Raw genomic sequence first — 15,634 nt, 5'->3', positions numbered from 1 at the left:
CGTCATAACATAAACAATGATTTTAGCGACATCTACCCTAATGACATAGAGAGTCATTTCCAAAAAATATTTTTAATGAGATTTTATAAATATTCGTTAGTATATGTGTTTTTGGAAATTTTTACCCCTCCTTGCTTATGTTATTAATATCAAAGTTCATCTTCACAGAAAAACAATTATAAAAAATATCTTAATTGTCTGCAAAAGGATCCCCTTGTAATAATTAATTATATGTAGAGAAAGGAAAGCAACTCTTGAAACCAAAAGTAGGATGTTTGATTTATCTATAAGATTACAGAGAAGTCTAGAAGTTAACAGGTAACTATTTCTCATAAATTTGAAACAAATAACAATCATTTTACTTCACAGTTTGATCTTTTCCATTGGAATATTTAATTAAAACTTTCTCTTAATAATATATAGCAAGTTATGAAAGTTATTCAACTAAAACTAAAATTTATGTAATGAATTAATTGCTTTGGAGATCTCATAAAAGGGAAATTAAGAACAAATATCAGTTAAGTAAAATTATTATTTTATTATTCTTACAAAGTTTTTCTTACCGATAATTGTCAATTAAAAATTTACAAATTATTTCACAATACTTAATGTTTAGAAAATTATAAAAGTTGCTTCGACAAAAGAAAAACAACAATTTGCAACACATTTAATCATATATTCTATATTTCAGGTGGAAGGAGTTTTAATTATAGATAAAAGTGAATAATATTTCTTCATTTTGACAAAGTTTTTTTTACTATTAACTCACATTATTTCTGATTTAGGTCATATTAGAAAAAAGAAAGCATATTTATCACAAAAATTTTTCGATACATCAAGTTTATTTTTTTTGTAAATATAGTTTATTTTAAGAGTGACTTCAGTTTTCTGTTATTATTAAATAACAAAGCTAAAAAAGTACAAATAATTCTTTGTTTTTGTATATCCTGTTTTTAGAATCGTTTTCTAGTTTGTTAAAAATTCATTTTCGTCTTATGCTTCATATGAAAGGCTTCAGAATCAATTATTTAATGAAACCAATTTGTTAAAATAAACTCGTTAAATAAAACCAATTGGTTTTTTTTCTCGTTGCACGGTAAAATTACAACCAAATTGTGACAAACGTATATTTTTCTCTCTTGTTGCAAAAAGATTCTATGAGTTAGACAATAATTTTGTCTGTTATTTGATGCTTTAAGTGGAATGTTTTCTTCATTTGATTCTATGAAATTTGCTTTAATTTGTTGAAATTTGCTTTACCATGCAACAAAAAAAAAGAAGCTTTTTTGTATGGGCTAGTATTACAGTAAATGCTTTTCACTTGTTATTTGGCGGAAACTAGCGAAATGCTACGAATTTACTTATGTATTCTAATGATAAACTTAAGCAAATTGAGAAGTATTTCTTAATGATCCTTGTTATTAATCTCTTTTTTCAACGCCGAATTTCAACATCATTGCCAAAAATACTAAATAAAGCGACAAAAAATTACTATAGGTCTCAAAAAATAAAATTTTCTGAAAATTTTCAACAATAATACATTATGAAAAGAAAAGAAATCTCATTTATTTCTATGTGACGAATAAAATATTTTACTTTTAAAAATAAAAAAGTAATTTATTGATAATATTATTATTATGGTATTGTAAAAAATATTGTTTTCAAATATTTTATGCTTTCATTCAATTAAGTATTTCTATGGAAAATTTTTCGAATCAATCTGATTGCAATATTATTTTTATCAAACGGTTTTCCCTGCAATTAATTTTTTTCTCTCGCAGTGTATTAGTCTGGCGATGAGCTTTAAGTATATGACCCCCCCCTTAATATTAGATATAAACTTTAAATATTGATATCTCGGGTGATTTTTAAATTAGGATGACGTGTTTTTTACCATTTTTATTAATTTCTTGAGTGGGAATCTGTGATATATAATATTTTTTGTCTCTGGGTGCCGAATAAAAATTTAAAATTAGTAAATTGTTGAAAAATTAGAATGTTAAAAAATTAATGATTGATCAAAATAAACGATTTCTTAAATTGAAACCATGCTCCTATAATCGTTAGATAAAGATATATTTAGGTGTGGTGTGCAGCATTTATAAGACACCCTGAATTTATGTGTGTGTGTGTATTATCCTTGGATTTGCCCGATTAGACTAGTTTATGTAACAAGAAAGATTTTTGTGAAAATATATTCATTTATCTAATTTAACACACAATTAACTCAATGATTTTGATAATAATTTAATTACATTTGTTGGATATCTATTGTTTTTAATTAAATTTTGGAAAAACTTAATATATATTTATTCTTAAACTTTCTTTATAATTTTCTTCCTTCTTTCATTATACGTATTATAATTGATCTTTATTTGGTCTTAAAAATTGATCCTTAAACTTTTTATAACATTAACTTTATTCATTTATAGCAATCCAACCAGAATAAAACACATTAATTATAACTAACAACAAGCATCCATGCAGTTTCTATTATTTTTACAAATTTTACAATTGTTTGGTCTTACAGATCAATTCTTTTAGACAAACTTATAAGCTGATTGCACAACTTCAAAACTTAATTTTTAAAATTGCATTCACTCAGTGGCCTATTCATCCCAACTCTCAACAAGTCTTGCAATTTGTGCACATGCTTTATCAATTGATGATGCTTTCATTGCCCGTTCTTTAGCTGCATAGCTTTCATTTAAATTGCATATTTCTTTTCGTAACGACGTATTACTTTCGTATTGAGAATCTAATTCTCTCGAAATTTGTGCAATTCTTTGGTCTTTTTGGTCACATTTTTTCGACAAACTTGAAAGCAGATCACACAGCTTCATGATATTGTTTTTAACATCACTTACACTTGATAATTCATTGAAAAAAGGTATGTTCAAGTGTTGCAGCTTCTCTACTAATGCTGTTCGTAAAGCTTGATCTTCGGCTGCATGCTTTTTATTTACATTGCATATATCTTTCTGTAATGACATACTTTTTTCAACTGCAGAATCTTTTTCTTTCGAAAGTTTAGCAATTTTTTGTTCTTGCAGATCACATTTTCCCGACAAATTTATAAACTGATCACAGAGTTTTAAAATATTATTTTGGATATTGCTTGCAAAGCCTGATTTTTAGCTGCATGTCTTGCTTCCAAATTGCATAGCTCATTCTGCAATGATATAAATTTTTCATCTGCAGAATCTTTTTCTTTCGAAAGTTCTAAAATTTTTTGGTCTTTCAGGTCACATTCTTCGAACAATTTTATAAGCCAATCACAGAGTTTTATAATATTATTTTGGATATTGTTTTCCCGTAATGATTCCTGCAAACCTTCTATCTTTAAATGTTGCAACTTCTCATCTATTGATGCTTGCAAAGCCTGATCTTTCGCTGCATAGCTTGTATTTAAATTGCATAGCTCATTCTGCAATGATATATTTTTTTCATCTGCAGAATCTTTTTCTTTCGAAAGTTCTGAAATTCTCTGGTCTTTCAGGTCACATTCTTCGAACAATTTTATAAGCCAATCACAGAGTTTTATAATATTATTTTGGATATTGTTTTCCCGTAATGATTCCTGCAAACCTTCTATCTTTAAATGTTGCAACTTCTCATCTATTGATGCTTGCAAAGCCTGATCTTTCGCTGCATAGCTTGCATTTAAATGACATAGTTCATCCTGAAATGATATATTTTTTTCAACTGCAGAGTCTCTTTCATCCGTAACTGCTGCAACTTTTTGCTCTTGCAGATCACATTTTTCCGAAAAATTTATAAGCTGATCGCAAAGTTCTATAATGTTATTTTGGATATTGCATTTCCGTAATGATTCCTGCAAACCTTCTGTCTTTAAATGTTGCAACTTCTCAAGTATTGATGCTTGCAAAGCCTGGTATTTAGCTGCATGGCTTGTATTTAAATTGCATAGTTCATTCTGCAATGATATAATTTTTTCATCTGCAGAATCTCTTTCTGAGGAGACTGCAGCAATCTTTTGCTCTTGCACAATGTGAAACCGCGACAGTCTTTGAAGATGGGCAAACAACATGAAAATTTGATTCTGAATATCTTCTGAACTCAACGTTTCTTTTAGCACTTTGCCGGTGATGTGGTTCAACTGTCCCGCAATTTCTGGGTTGACTTCAGGTAAAGATTTAGGTGAATTAAAATTTGCGTTAATTTCTTCTGACATTTTTTGATTTAAAAGCGCTAAGCATTCATTCATGATCCTTTTGAAATTGTAGAGATCTTGCATGCAACATTCTGCTTTTGTTTCGTGTGTTTTCTTTTTTTTGTTCTCTGTTATCAACATGTTTGATAACTCCTCGTTTCTTTCCTTTTGTAACTTTAACTCTTGAGTAATTGTTTCCATATCCTGGTGAAGTATAAGGATTTGTTCCTCAGAAAAAAACAATTCTTCCTTTAGTTTGACCTATGTAGAAAGACAAAATTAATTTAATAAAAATCTTTCTACCAATAATGCAATAAACGTAATATAAATAGGACTATTAAAAAATCTAAATATCTGAGTAATAAATTGTTACTATATGTCTATTCCAGACATTAAATTTTCCGTATAAGTAATAAACCTAAAATAACATTTTCGAAATCAGACACAAATGCTCCTTTTACTAAATAACCGTAACCGTTTTGAAATTAGCTGATAACTTAATATCTAACGGCAGAAGTTAAATTTATGAAATTTAGATGTAGAATAAAAAGACCATGGCAAAAAAAATGTAAACAAACAACTCAAAAACCAAATTTATGGAAGGAGTAATAATATTTTGTTTTTCCCCATTTTGTGGTGGCTTATAACGTACATACCATTTCAGCTTCATAATTCTCATCCATGTCTCTCACTTTCTCATTTTCAGCTTGCATAGACATAGTATTTTCCAGTGAGAGCTGAAAATTAAAGACAGTGGCAATAATTAAAAATTGAATTTGAGTAAAATTGATTGAGCAAGATTATTTAAAATAACTCCACTTTAATAACATTTCACTTAAGTATACTCAAAAATGCATTAAAAGAATATTGTTAGAATTTAAAAATACAATTAACAAAAAATATTGAAAATCAGAGGGTGGTATAGTTTATCTATCGAAAGAACTCTCCACGCCACAAAGTCTAAGACCATGAGCTGCTATGGTAACAAGAAATAGCGCATTTCAAAAAGAGGAATTTCCTTCTTTCCTGATTCACTTTCTCTAGTCGACCCGAGCCAAACCCTGTCTTAAATAATGACCCAACTCCCTACTTGAAATAGTTAAACCCAGTAACCATAGCCACTATTTCAGACGAATAGCAAGGGGAGTTCTTTACATAAACAAACTATATGTGAAGTTGTATTTACTCCAGAGATATACACTCTTAACACTTGACAGCAAAAATAAGCAAATCCCGTTCGATGCTAATGTAACATTTAAACAGTTTCCTATGAATGACCAATAACAAAAAAGAAAAAAAAATCATATATTGTTAGAATACAAACCCGTGGAAACGGTTGTCTCATAATGTCTAATTGTCTGTCTAAGTCGCTAATATCCTCACAGCTTTGAAGAGACTCATTCAAGTCATAACAGGGAGTATTAAAAATGGACGATTCTGGCAAAATCTGGCTGCTTGACAGACGAGCAGAGTCCATCAAAGATTGTTTTGAGAAAGTATCTCCTTCACTGTAATCGAAGGGAGGAATCCATTCTTCCTTTGGTACAGTTTCACCTATTTTTATGAAGTAAACGGAGAACTTGTTCAGTTACAAAATTACATTAAGTTTTTCATTGCACTCAAAAAAGGACAATAAGAACTTAAGTAGTTTGGTTATTTTACGAAAATATTTAACACTCACTGTTGAAAAATTTTTTTTGGATGAGTATCAGCTAGAAATCATTTAATCGTTTCAAGCAAAATAACTGAGAAATAAAATCAGAAAGTGCATGTAAAAATAAATAATAAAAATTCTCTGGTGATTAACTGATTTTATTAAAAAGTAAAGTATTATAGAAGTCAATATACTGTTTCTCAGTCCCAGGCTCCGAGACGGAGGATAATAGATTTCCGGTTAGAGAGATGATAGGCAAAGATTAACTATCGTACCAAAAGAACAGCTGCTTACCCCTTAGAGTCAAGCCATTAAGATTTAACCATGACATAAATAGCAATCTATTAAAATATTCGAGCCGGGATGGGTCAGAGGGTAGAGCGTTCACCTTTCAATGAGGTGGACGGGGGACAAATCCCAGCAATGACAGGTCGATACGAATACCGCTTCCGACTTGCACCGACCACAGTGCTGGCGTAAAATATCCACTGTAGTAGACGGATCATGGGTAAAAGTCCCCTTGTCGTCATGCTAACCATGAAAGGTTTTCGTCAGTTTCCTCTCCATGTAACGCAAATACGGGTTAGTTTCATCAAAAAGTTCTCCACGAAGGCAAATTTCTCCCAAAAACACTTGATCTAGGAGTTACCTCGTCTTCTGAATTGGGTTCACATTTTGAAGGCTGTGGACTTCAACAATAGTAGTAACTTAAAAAATTAGGTCTGCTGTTCAAAAACGATTATAAAATCTAAATTATTAAACTATCTGAATAAACAGTTCGAGCAAACAGTTTTCAGTGAAATGCGGTATTGTCTGTTAAAGAAAAACTCAGTTACATGCTTTTGAACAAAAACTTAAGAAACAACAGAAATTCTTGTTCTTTCTCTGCATTTTTACCGAATTTTATTCCTCACAAAGCGGAAGAAAAAAAATCTTAAAAATCATTTGCTCTCGCTTCACGCGTTGCATGTCATAAAAACATTTAAGATGACAAAACTTTAACAACATTTAAGATGAACTTCTGTTAAATTGAAAACTTCATAACTTTATAAAAATCTCTATTAATCAGTTTTTTTAAAGTTGTAATTTATTCAGATTATATATTAACTTATGTTTTTAACTAATAATATTAATAATTAATTAATTTAATAATATATTAATTGTATTCAGATTCGGAAATCAAGAATCTAAAAAATTTTTGAAACAGTTCTTATTTTATTTATTATTTTCTTTTATTATATTTTTATTTCTTTATTATTTTCTTGCAATTATTTGTACTACCATAATTTTTAATCACTTTCTTGTAACACATATATTTGTAAGATTAAATTTTCATTCATAATTATAATAATGAAAAACAAAATATAATTCTGAAGGGCAAAAATAAGGAAAGCAATATACTGTAGGACTTCTATTTAACGAACTTCCATTTTGCGAACATCTCTATTTTGCGAATTTTTTCGAGGAACCAAGAACATTTTGGAAATTTCTTCGTAAAATAACAGCGAAGTGAATTTTCTATTTTACGAACTTTTCTCTGAGATTCCCTTTATTCATTTTCCAAAATATTTCGAAACATTTCAAACTTGTTGACGAATTTTATGGGGGAAATGAACTTGAATTAATTTTCGAAGCTACTGCTTTATGTAATGTTTCACTGCTTTCTCTAAAAGTTATTTTAGAGAAAGCAGTAAAATCCCTTTTCCTTTTTGCTTGCATTGCAAACGAAAAACTCAGTTCAAATTAATGGATTTTATCAGTAGCAATTAAACTTAAGAACGCATGTGGTATTGCATGCTTAAAAATATTTTTCCAATAAATGCAGTTATAATATTATACATAAAATTAGCTTCTTTTCTTTCTTTTTTTCAGTTGAAAATGTATGTAGCATGATAGTATAACACTGGATAATGTTTCGCTCTATTTTTGTTTTTCCTGCAGATTTCTTTTATGGTTAAGATTCATAAAAAAAAATAGTAGATACTAGTTTACAAGATAACGGCGTATAAATTGCTATTTAAATTATGCCTAGTGTTTATGAATTTAAAACCTGTTTTGTGTTGTTTAAGTATTTTAAAAGGTAATTTTCCATTTAATAAATTTTCCCTATAAGGAACTTATTATCGGGATTTAGCAACTTCGTTAAATAGAGGTCGGAGTGCATAATAAGGAAAACAAAATATATTCCTAAAAATTGTAGATGAGATGAAATCTTGCAGTATGCCACTGAACATATCAACTGCAAAGTGATTGTAATGGGGCTAAATGTTTATTTTAAAATTGATATTGTTAAAACTAACATGTTATGCGGTATCAACAACAAGATCAGGCTATTCTCTATAATCAGTATTTATCGACTTACGAACCAAAAATTAAAAATTTCATTAAGTAGAATTCCTACATACATTTTTGATTCAGTAGAACACTGCAATAAGATAGAAAATATTTGGCCAGTTTCTTTATTTTCCAAACTGACTTTCGTAAACTAAATTTAACTTCATAAATTAATTTGGTAAAATAAGAAACCAAGCAAAGTTTTGAATTTCACTGATATTTGGAAAAAAAAACATTAATGCCTCATGCAATGAATACGAATTAAGAAAGTTTGCTTTTCATTGGTAGGCATTAATATTTTATAATGCATACAACTGTAATTACTTACATGGATGTGTACAAGTATTTATAATTATAATAAAATTTTTACAGTTATTTAAAAGCAAAAAGATTAAAAACATAAAAATTATAATACTAAGCTTACCACTTCTCCATCTTTGCAACTCTGTAGCACAATTTTTTATATATTTATTAGCGATACTGATGTATTTCTGTAATCTACTCATTTTGTTTTCGCTTAGTTTCACGTTCCTGCGTAGATTATTTTTTATTATTTTAGCCCTGAAATAAAAACAATAGATGTATATTAGAGTTGTTATATTAATTTGTAGAATTATTGTCAGTATTATTAAAAAATGTAGCAAAAACTATTATTTCTTCAAAGCGAAAAGTTTCAAAGATAAATTATTTCATAATTAAGAAAACAATTTTTAATACAAATTAAAACAAATTTCTTATATATGCAAGTGTTATATGTATGTAATAAGAATTTACATATTGATTCAAAAAATTTCCCTAAAAATGAAATTATTTTATTTTTTTGAACAAGAATTGTTCTTTATTTCATGTCTAAAGTTTAGCAATATTTATTGAAAAGCATATATTTAATAGATTCATTAAAATGTTCTAAGCATAAAGTAATATACAAAACTGTTTATTCTCTTATTTCTTTAAAATATTTAAATTAAAATAATTGTTTTCTTATTAGAATTTTTAAATAATAAAATTATTAACTATAAACATTTATTATAGCCAAAAAAATGATAAAAACTCTGAAGAAGTTTTTATGAGATATAATTGATTGTTTAAAAAAAGTTTAAACTCGTAATAATAATTGTGAAATGAGAGTTGCCATTATACTGTTAATACTCCAAGAATATTCAAAAATAATAACGAGTCCTCTTGTGAATTCCGGGTTTATCAGTGTTTTCCCTCGGAATTCCAGGATGTCTGTTTTGAAAATAGTGTCAGCATGGAATGGTAAAAATCCAGTAGATTTTACAAAAGAGTATAAATTTCATGATAATTGTTGTATAATGTACTAAATATTTTAAGCATAGGGAATTTTAGGAATTTTTACAGTCATCAAAATGGAAAAATTACAATATTTTCCAATTATGACATTAAAGATGATTAACTTTATGTATATTATGTTTACTCATAAGCGGCTGGGTGGCGCAGTGGGTTTGTCGTCGGCCTTCTGAGCCCAAGTCTGTGGGTTCGATCCCCGGCTCAGATACCTGATTTTCGGGAAGCAGAAAATCCTCGTATGATTCCATGTCGTATGATTATGCGGCATGTAAAAGATCCCTGGAGTGCCTTATTATCTCTTGGCATTTCCGGCAAAATTAAATTCCTAGTGTGCTTTAGCATCCAAATAGAGTCTCGGTGCTGCCATCTAGTGCGTCAGAAACTAGAAGTCCAAATTAACATGACCAACGGTATCTCACTCATTTTGGTGGTCCTGAAAGAGTGGATACCACCTCTGGAGAACGCACTAGGTCTGCTCATCGGCAAGACCGATTGTGCAGCTCATTGGAAATAAAAAATGTTTACTCATCATTTCGAATATTAATAGGCATTCATCAGACATAATTAAAAGATTTTTTTAAATTAATTTAAAAAGAGAGTTATGGATAAAAATAAACTGAGGATTTTAGAACAAAAAAAGGTTTTGAACTGATTTTTGTAAATGAGGTTCGCTTAATTATGTGTTAGTCATATTTATTTAATTATTCAAGACAGAAAGCAATAATTGGTACAAAAATTCTATTTCTATAGGGATATTTTTAGGAAATATACTCAATTTTATGGAATTTTCCACAATGCCGGGAGAAATTTAATTGAAACAGTAGACCAGGAGAAACTACCAAAATCTAGTAGTCTACTGGAAAATCCAGTAGAGTTGGCAGCTATGATAGTGGAATATATAAATCAAACTGCATTTAGACACTTACAGGAGAGTCAGGAAGCCCCGCCCACTTAAGGAGTATTGCTTATATTTCTGTATAACATTGAGTAAGAATCAATATTTTTGTATGTTTCTATTGTTTTATCATCTAATTAAATAATGCAAAAAGAATAAACCAAAAAAAGAATAGTTTAACTTTCAAAAAATCGAAATTTAAAAAAACATGCTTTTCAGCCCTTTTCAAAATGTGTCGGGTAGCCCCACCCAGTTACAAAAATTATGTTTTTTGACTGTTTTTTCAGGTTTAAGTGAGAATGACCAATGTATTTACAATAGATAAACCTCATTTATCATTTTTATAGCAAAATTATTTTATTTATTACATATTTATATACTTTTAGTGAATTCTATCATTTAATAACAACAAATGTCATACTTTTTACCATTATTAATGTATAGTAATATTTTATAATATTAATATAAATTTATATTAAATATTTAACGAAAATAATTTAATTTAAGTAACAATAGTTAATAACAATATTTTTTTTCAATATAAACTTATTTGGTTGATCTCTTCTTATAAACTTAATATGAAATACTTCTTAAAAAATTACAAATTTACTTTGTATTTTGATTACTTTCAAATGCTTCTGTAGACTGATTCGTTCGCAAATAAGTGAAAATAAATAAGTAAGCGAATAGTTATCATAATATTTATGATTTCTTGATATTAAATTTAATTTGAATATATCAATTACATTTTAAAAATATTTAATTTGCATTTTTAAATATATAAATTTATGTTTCATATAATATTAAAACATATATTTGTTGTTAAAAATGCATATAACATTCAAATTTGAAGCAATAGAATAATAATCTTTGCAACCGTACATTTATCGACGAAATAAAATTGGGCGGTGATACCCGAAATTCATGTGAGCGGGTCTACCCGAAATCCAATTTTTTCGTAAATTTGTAATTACTCGAACAATTTTTCACATATAAACTTCTTTCTTTGTGCAAATTAAACTTAATACTACATACTTTAACGCTGTATGTATAGAAAAAAATTATTTTTTTAGTATTAAAATGAAGTTTAATCTAAACATTCAACCAATTTTTCTTAATTTCAAGACTACTGTATTCAAAATATTTTCAAAACTATTGTTTACCATGTTACCAGCTGCATAAATACTTGAAACTTTGAAAATAATCTTTTTTTAATATAACAATCAATGTCCGATGGCCCATTGACTTGAAAAAATATTCTTTACATATGAAATTGACAGTGGGCGGGGGTATCCGCTGGGCGGGGCAACCCGACTCTCCCCGAAGTGTCTGATTCTATTTTTAAAAAAATAATAAATAAATAAATAAATAAACTTGCAAGACCTACCGCGTTCCAAACTCCAATGAATATTTCGTTTCACTTTCAGATGAAGGTCTTACACAGACGATAATGACTGTTTGTGAGTTTCCTCCCAAACTCTCCTTCAACAATCGAGTGAGACAACTCTCTCTGTATGGTGGTAAGTCTTTCTAAGAATAAACACACAATTACTTTCTAGTTAATTTTTCAAGATGACTTTTATTTCACTCATAGGCCCGATTCTTTCCGACCGAACTAATATATTTTGAAATAAGTTTTGAAATATTCAAAGTCATCACCCAATTGAAAATATCACTTACGTTATTCTAGAATTTAAATTAATTTTTCGTCATGAAATATTTTTTACTCTATTTTTGGAGTTGTTATAAAATTATTCACGTAAAACCACAAATGTAATCTTATTGATTTGAGAAAAAATATAGAGAAGCTCTAGGAATGGTCAAGCTCTTCTCCATGTAGTGTAGTAAAACTATAATTTAATTTCCAATTGAACAAATAATATAGTATATCCTCAAAAAAATATTCAAAAAAAATTACCAAAATCAAAATATTAATCTTAAGTCCAATAGGGAGACAGAGTGAAGAGGCTTCTGAAACAAGTTTTTTAGCAAATAAGTTACATCCGTTACAGTTAATGCATTAGCATTAACTCAGGACTCACTGTGACCCTGTTCACTGTGTGTTAGTTAAAACTAACTAACTCCCTTGCGTTACAGTCCATGTTGGATCATGGCCTCACTAACAATTTTTCTGCTAATACTAGTTAAAATGTCGTAAAATTTCCAAAAATAGAAACCTACAGTTATTTTTTTTAAAATCATTTATGATCTAACTTGGTTTGATGAGTGACAAATTCAGCACATTGTTGAAAATAAAAAAAATTCTATTCATCGGCATCAATGATTTTTGTCTTGGTGGAAAAAACTTGCCATCCTTAGCAATTTTTTTTATCACTATTGAGTATAGAATCTGTACGTAAAAATCTGTTTAATTTTCTAAGGGGACAGAAGAACAGGAAGTGAAAGGTTCAAAACACTTCAAATCGGATTCAAAACGCCTCAAAGTTAACCAGTGAATTCCATAAAAAAATTTTTTTTTACCTGTTTTTCCTCTAGTCGGACTTTGGGCCTTAGAAATCGTGCAGAATAAAGAATAAGAATAAAATCGCTGTTAATGAATTGAATCATCCATTTTATACCAGATGAGGAATGAAAAACTTGACCAAAAAAAAATTATATTCACATACTACATTAATCTATACTATTTACAAATATATTTTCTATCTTACATACTAAATAAATTACATGCTTTCTAAATACTAATAGATACTAAATTATATACTAAATAAAATGTCAAAGTTACAAAATAAATTAATATTATTGAAGATGATAAAAGTTCCAGCTATTAACTTCCGAATGAAATGAATAATTTTTTAAAAATAAGCTTGATATGAAAATGATCACTAAATTTGACAAGCAACTAGTTCTTGTTTCCTGGTGTAATTAACAGCAAGAATAAATACAACAAAATTTTGTATTCTGAAGTACATATTTACTGTCTGCATTGTAGAAACAGAGGTATAATCTCGCCAAATTTGGTCACGAGAATGAGGGCGCTTTACTCATTCTCGTGAGAAAGGGAATTCGAATCTAGTCGACCAAAGACTCCCCGTGTAGTAAGTGGTGACAGGTGTAAGCTAAATCTGTCCGGTAACAAAGTCCTCTGTATTCCTATAGCAAATTAAACCCCTGGGAAAACTGGATTTTAGACTGATCGCACTCTGATTCAGGTCAAAATTACGAAATGTGGATGAATGAATGGATGTGTGAATAAGCCCACCCAATGAAATGGGTGTGGCAGAAGTCAAATTCTTGGCCATAGATGGCGCCACTGGTAAACAAGAACAATAGCACTCCTAATCCCTTAATGGCCTAAGAAAACAACAAATTTGATGTTGAAAAACTCTATAAATTGTGTGAATGATTATTTTATATAAAATTAATTACGAATTAAGTGTTGTTACACACGTCAAAGAGTGTAGTTAAATCTTACTACCAATAATGAATATATAAAGCTTACACCAATCTGCAGCTAGTTGGTGAAAAAGGTTTTGTTTGTCCAGCTCCGTAAATTTGGTGAATGAATGACATTTTAAATATTTAACTAAATTATTGTGTAAAATGATGGTCGGGTTTGTTTTAAAAGTATATCAAATGCTTTTGGAAATTTTCTAAGTTTAAAAGGCGAATAATTTGTGCAATTTCAACAGGATTCCCACTCAAATTCAGAAAAAAATTTACTTGACTATTCCAGGAATATCAGACAAATTTCAGTGAAACCATATTTTATCATTACAATGTAATTTTTTATCAAAAAACCTTCATTCATTTATTTGAAAATGGAAAATATTAGATTATGTGAGAACAAAACAAACATACATAATTGATTGAGGATGATAACATAGCAGTTTCACTAAAATGTGACTAATAATTGTAATAGTTGCTAGAATTATTTAAATGTAATCCCAATAACTGATTACTGTTACTGACAATTCTATGACTGGTTATTTTCCAGGTATATTGTAGGAATTTCCTAGATTTTTGTAATGAAAAATGCAGTTTTCATTGACTATTCCTTGCTTTTTAGAGTCAAAATAATATTCCCTTGCAATTTCAGGTTTCCAGGTTTTCCAAGTTCTCCCTGACCAGTGGGAGCCCTGTTTCAAGATCAGAAGATAGCTATTTGTTGAAGTTACATCAAGTTGCAATAATATGACATGGTGGTTACATGAAGTGTACTGAATAAATATAAGTTCTTTTTGTCGAATTTAATTTACAAACTATTCACAGCCTATTTAGTACCAAGTCATCAGCTTCAATACTCTTTACTGAGTGATAAAAAATATTGATTGTGCTCGATTATTTACCGCCAAATAATTTCAATCCTCGTGTCGGATTAATTGCACAAATTACTCATGTAAACTGCTAAATAATGCTCAATAATCTTTTGAAACAAAAATATGTATCTGTTGCCACTCGAATGAGGAAAGATGGTTTTAGACTTTCATTGTTGATCCAGATAAAAATCTGTCCTAAGAGTTTAACCCATCCTACTTATAATAGTTTAACCTTGTTACAGTTTCCGATAATGTCCTAGACAATTGACTATTTTGTTAGGCTGGCAGTTATAGATATACGAAATAAATATTTACTTACTGTATTACTAGTTAAAACAAAAATCACTCTAGACAAAACAGATAGAGACTTATTTATGTAACTGGATTCTATTCGAATCTTAGAGCCATTTACATCACTTTGTCCAGCCTAAATTAAAATGAAGAAGAAATTATTATAAAAATAGGAATTTAGAGTAAGATTTAGTTTTAAAGAACTTGTCAAAACTTAAAAATCCATTCGCTACATCGGAAGTTTTCTTAATATGGGGGAACAAAACAAAAAATTTCTTACAGTAGCTTTTTGGAACAGTCCTAATATTTAACGACACAAAAATATCCATAATTAGAAAAGGATTACACTTTTAATTCTACCTCTAAAAATGGAGAGAATTTATTGCAGATGTGCTTAGAAATTCCAAATTTTGAAAGCATTTTTCAACTATATTTTGCAGAAACTTGGTTAAAATAACGTCTTACAACATATAAAGCATCCATAAAATTGGTTTGTATATTTTATTCTAACTCATAAACAATTCCCAATTAATCAAGAACAAACAATACCAAGAAAATACCATGCAAAACAAACACTAGGAAGACTGCTCGAACGAACCCCCTCAAAATATACTATTCTGATTGTTTTTAAGTTTCATATTTGAACAAAGGTCTTGATAAATAAACGAATGAATTTCTCTCTGATGTACAGGGTGTTT

At 28.9% G+C, this 15,634-nt stretch overlaps 1 protein-coding gene across 1 annotated transcript in view; it reads right to left on the bottom strand.

Moving 5' to 3' along the window:
- Positions 1–2,401: 2,401 nt before the first annotated feature.
- Positions 2,402–15,634, bottom strand: part of LOC122272657 (uncharacterized) — a 20,558-nt gene continuing 7,325 nt past the window's right edge. Inside the window, exons 6-11 of the mRNA XM_087169279.1 lie at positions 14,965–15,072; positions 11,756–11,898; positions 8,587–8,723; positions 5,499–5,728; positions 4,831–4,911; positions 2,402–4,435 (exon numbers count right to left, since the gene is read on the bottom strand). Of these exons, the coding sequence (XP_087025405.1) occupies positions 3,095–4,435; positions 4,831–4,911; positions 5,499–5,728; positions 8,587–8,723; positions 11,756–11,898; positions 14,965–15,072 (2,040 nt within the window). The 3' untranslated portion in view covers positions 2,402–3,094. The remainder of the gene's footprint in view (positions 4,436–4,830; positions 4,912–5,498; positions 5,729–8,586; positions 8,724–11,755; positions 11,899–14,964; positions 15,073–15,634) is intronic.

This window comes from Parasteatoda tepidariorum, chromosome 8 (assembly GCF_982258835.1).
Source record: "Parasteatoda tepidariorum strain Cologne lab strain chromosome 8, Ptep-v5.0, whole genome shotgun sequence".
Taxonomy (NCBI): domain Eukaryota; kingdom Metazoa; phylum Arthropoda; class Arachnida; order Araneae; family Theridiidae; genus Parasteatoda; species Parasteatoda tepidariorum.
Note: the sequence above shows the minus strand (reverse complement) of the source record. Positions and strands in the feature narration are given on the sequence as shown.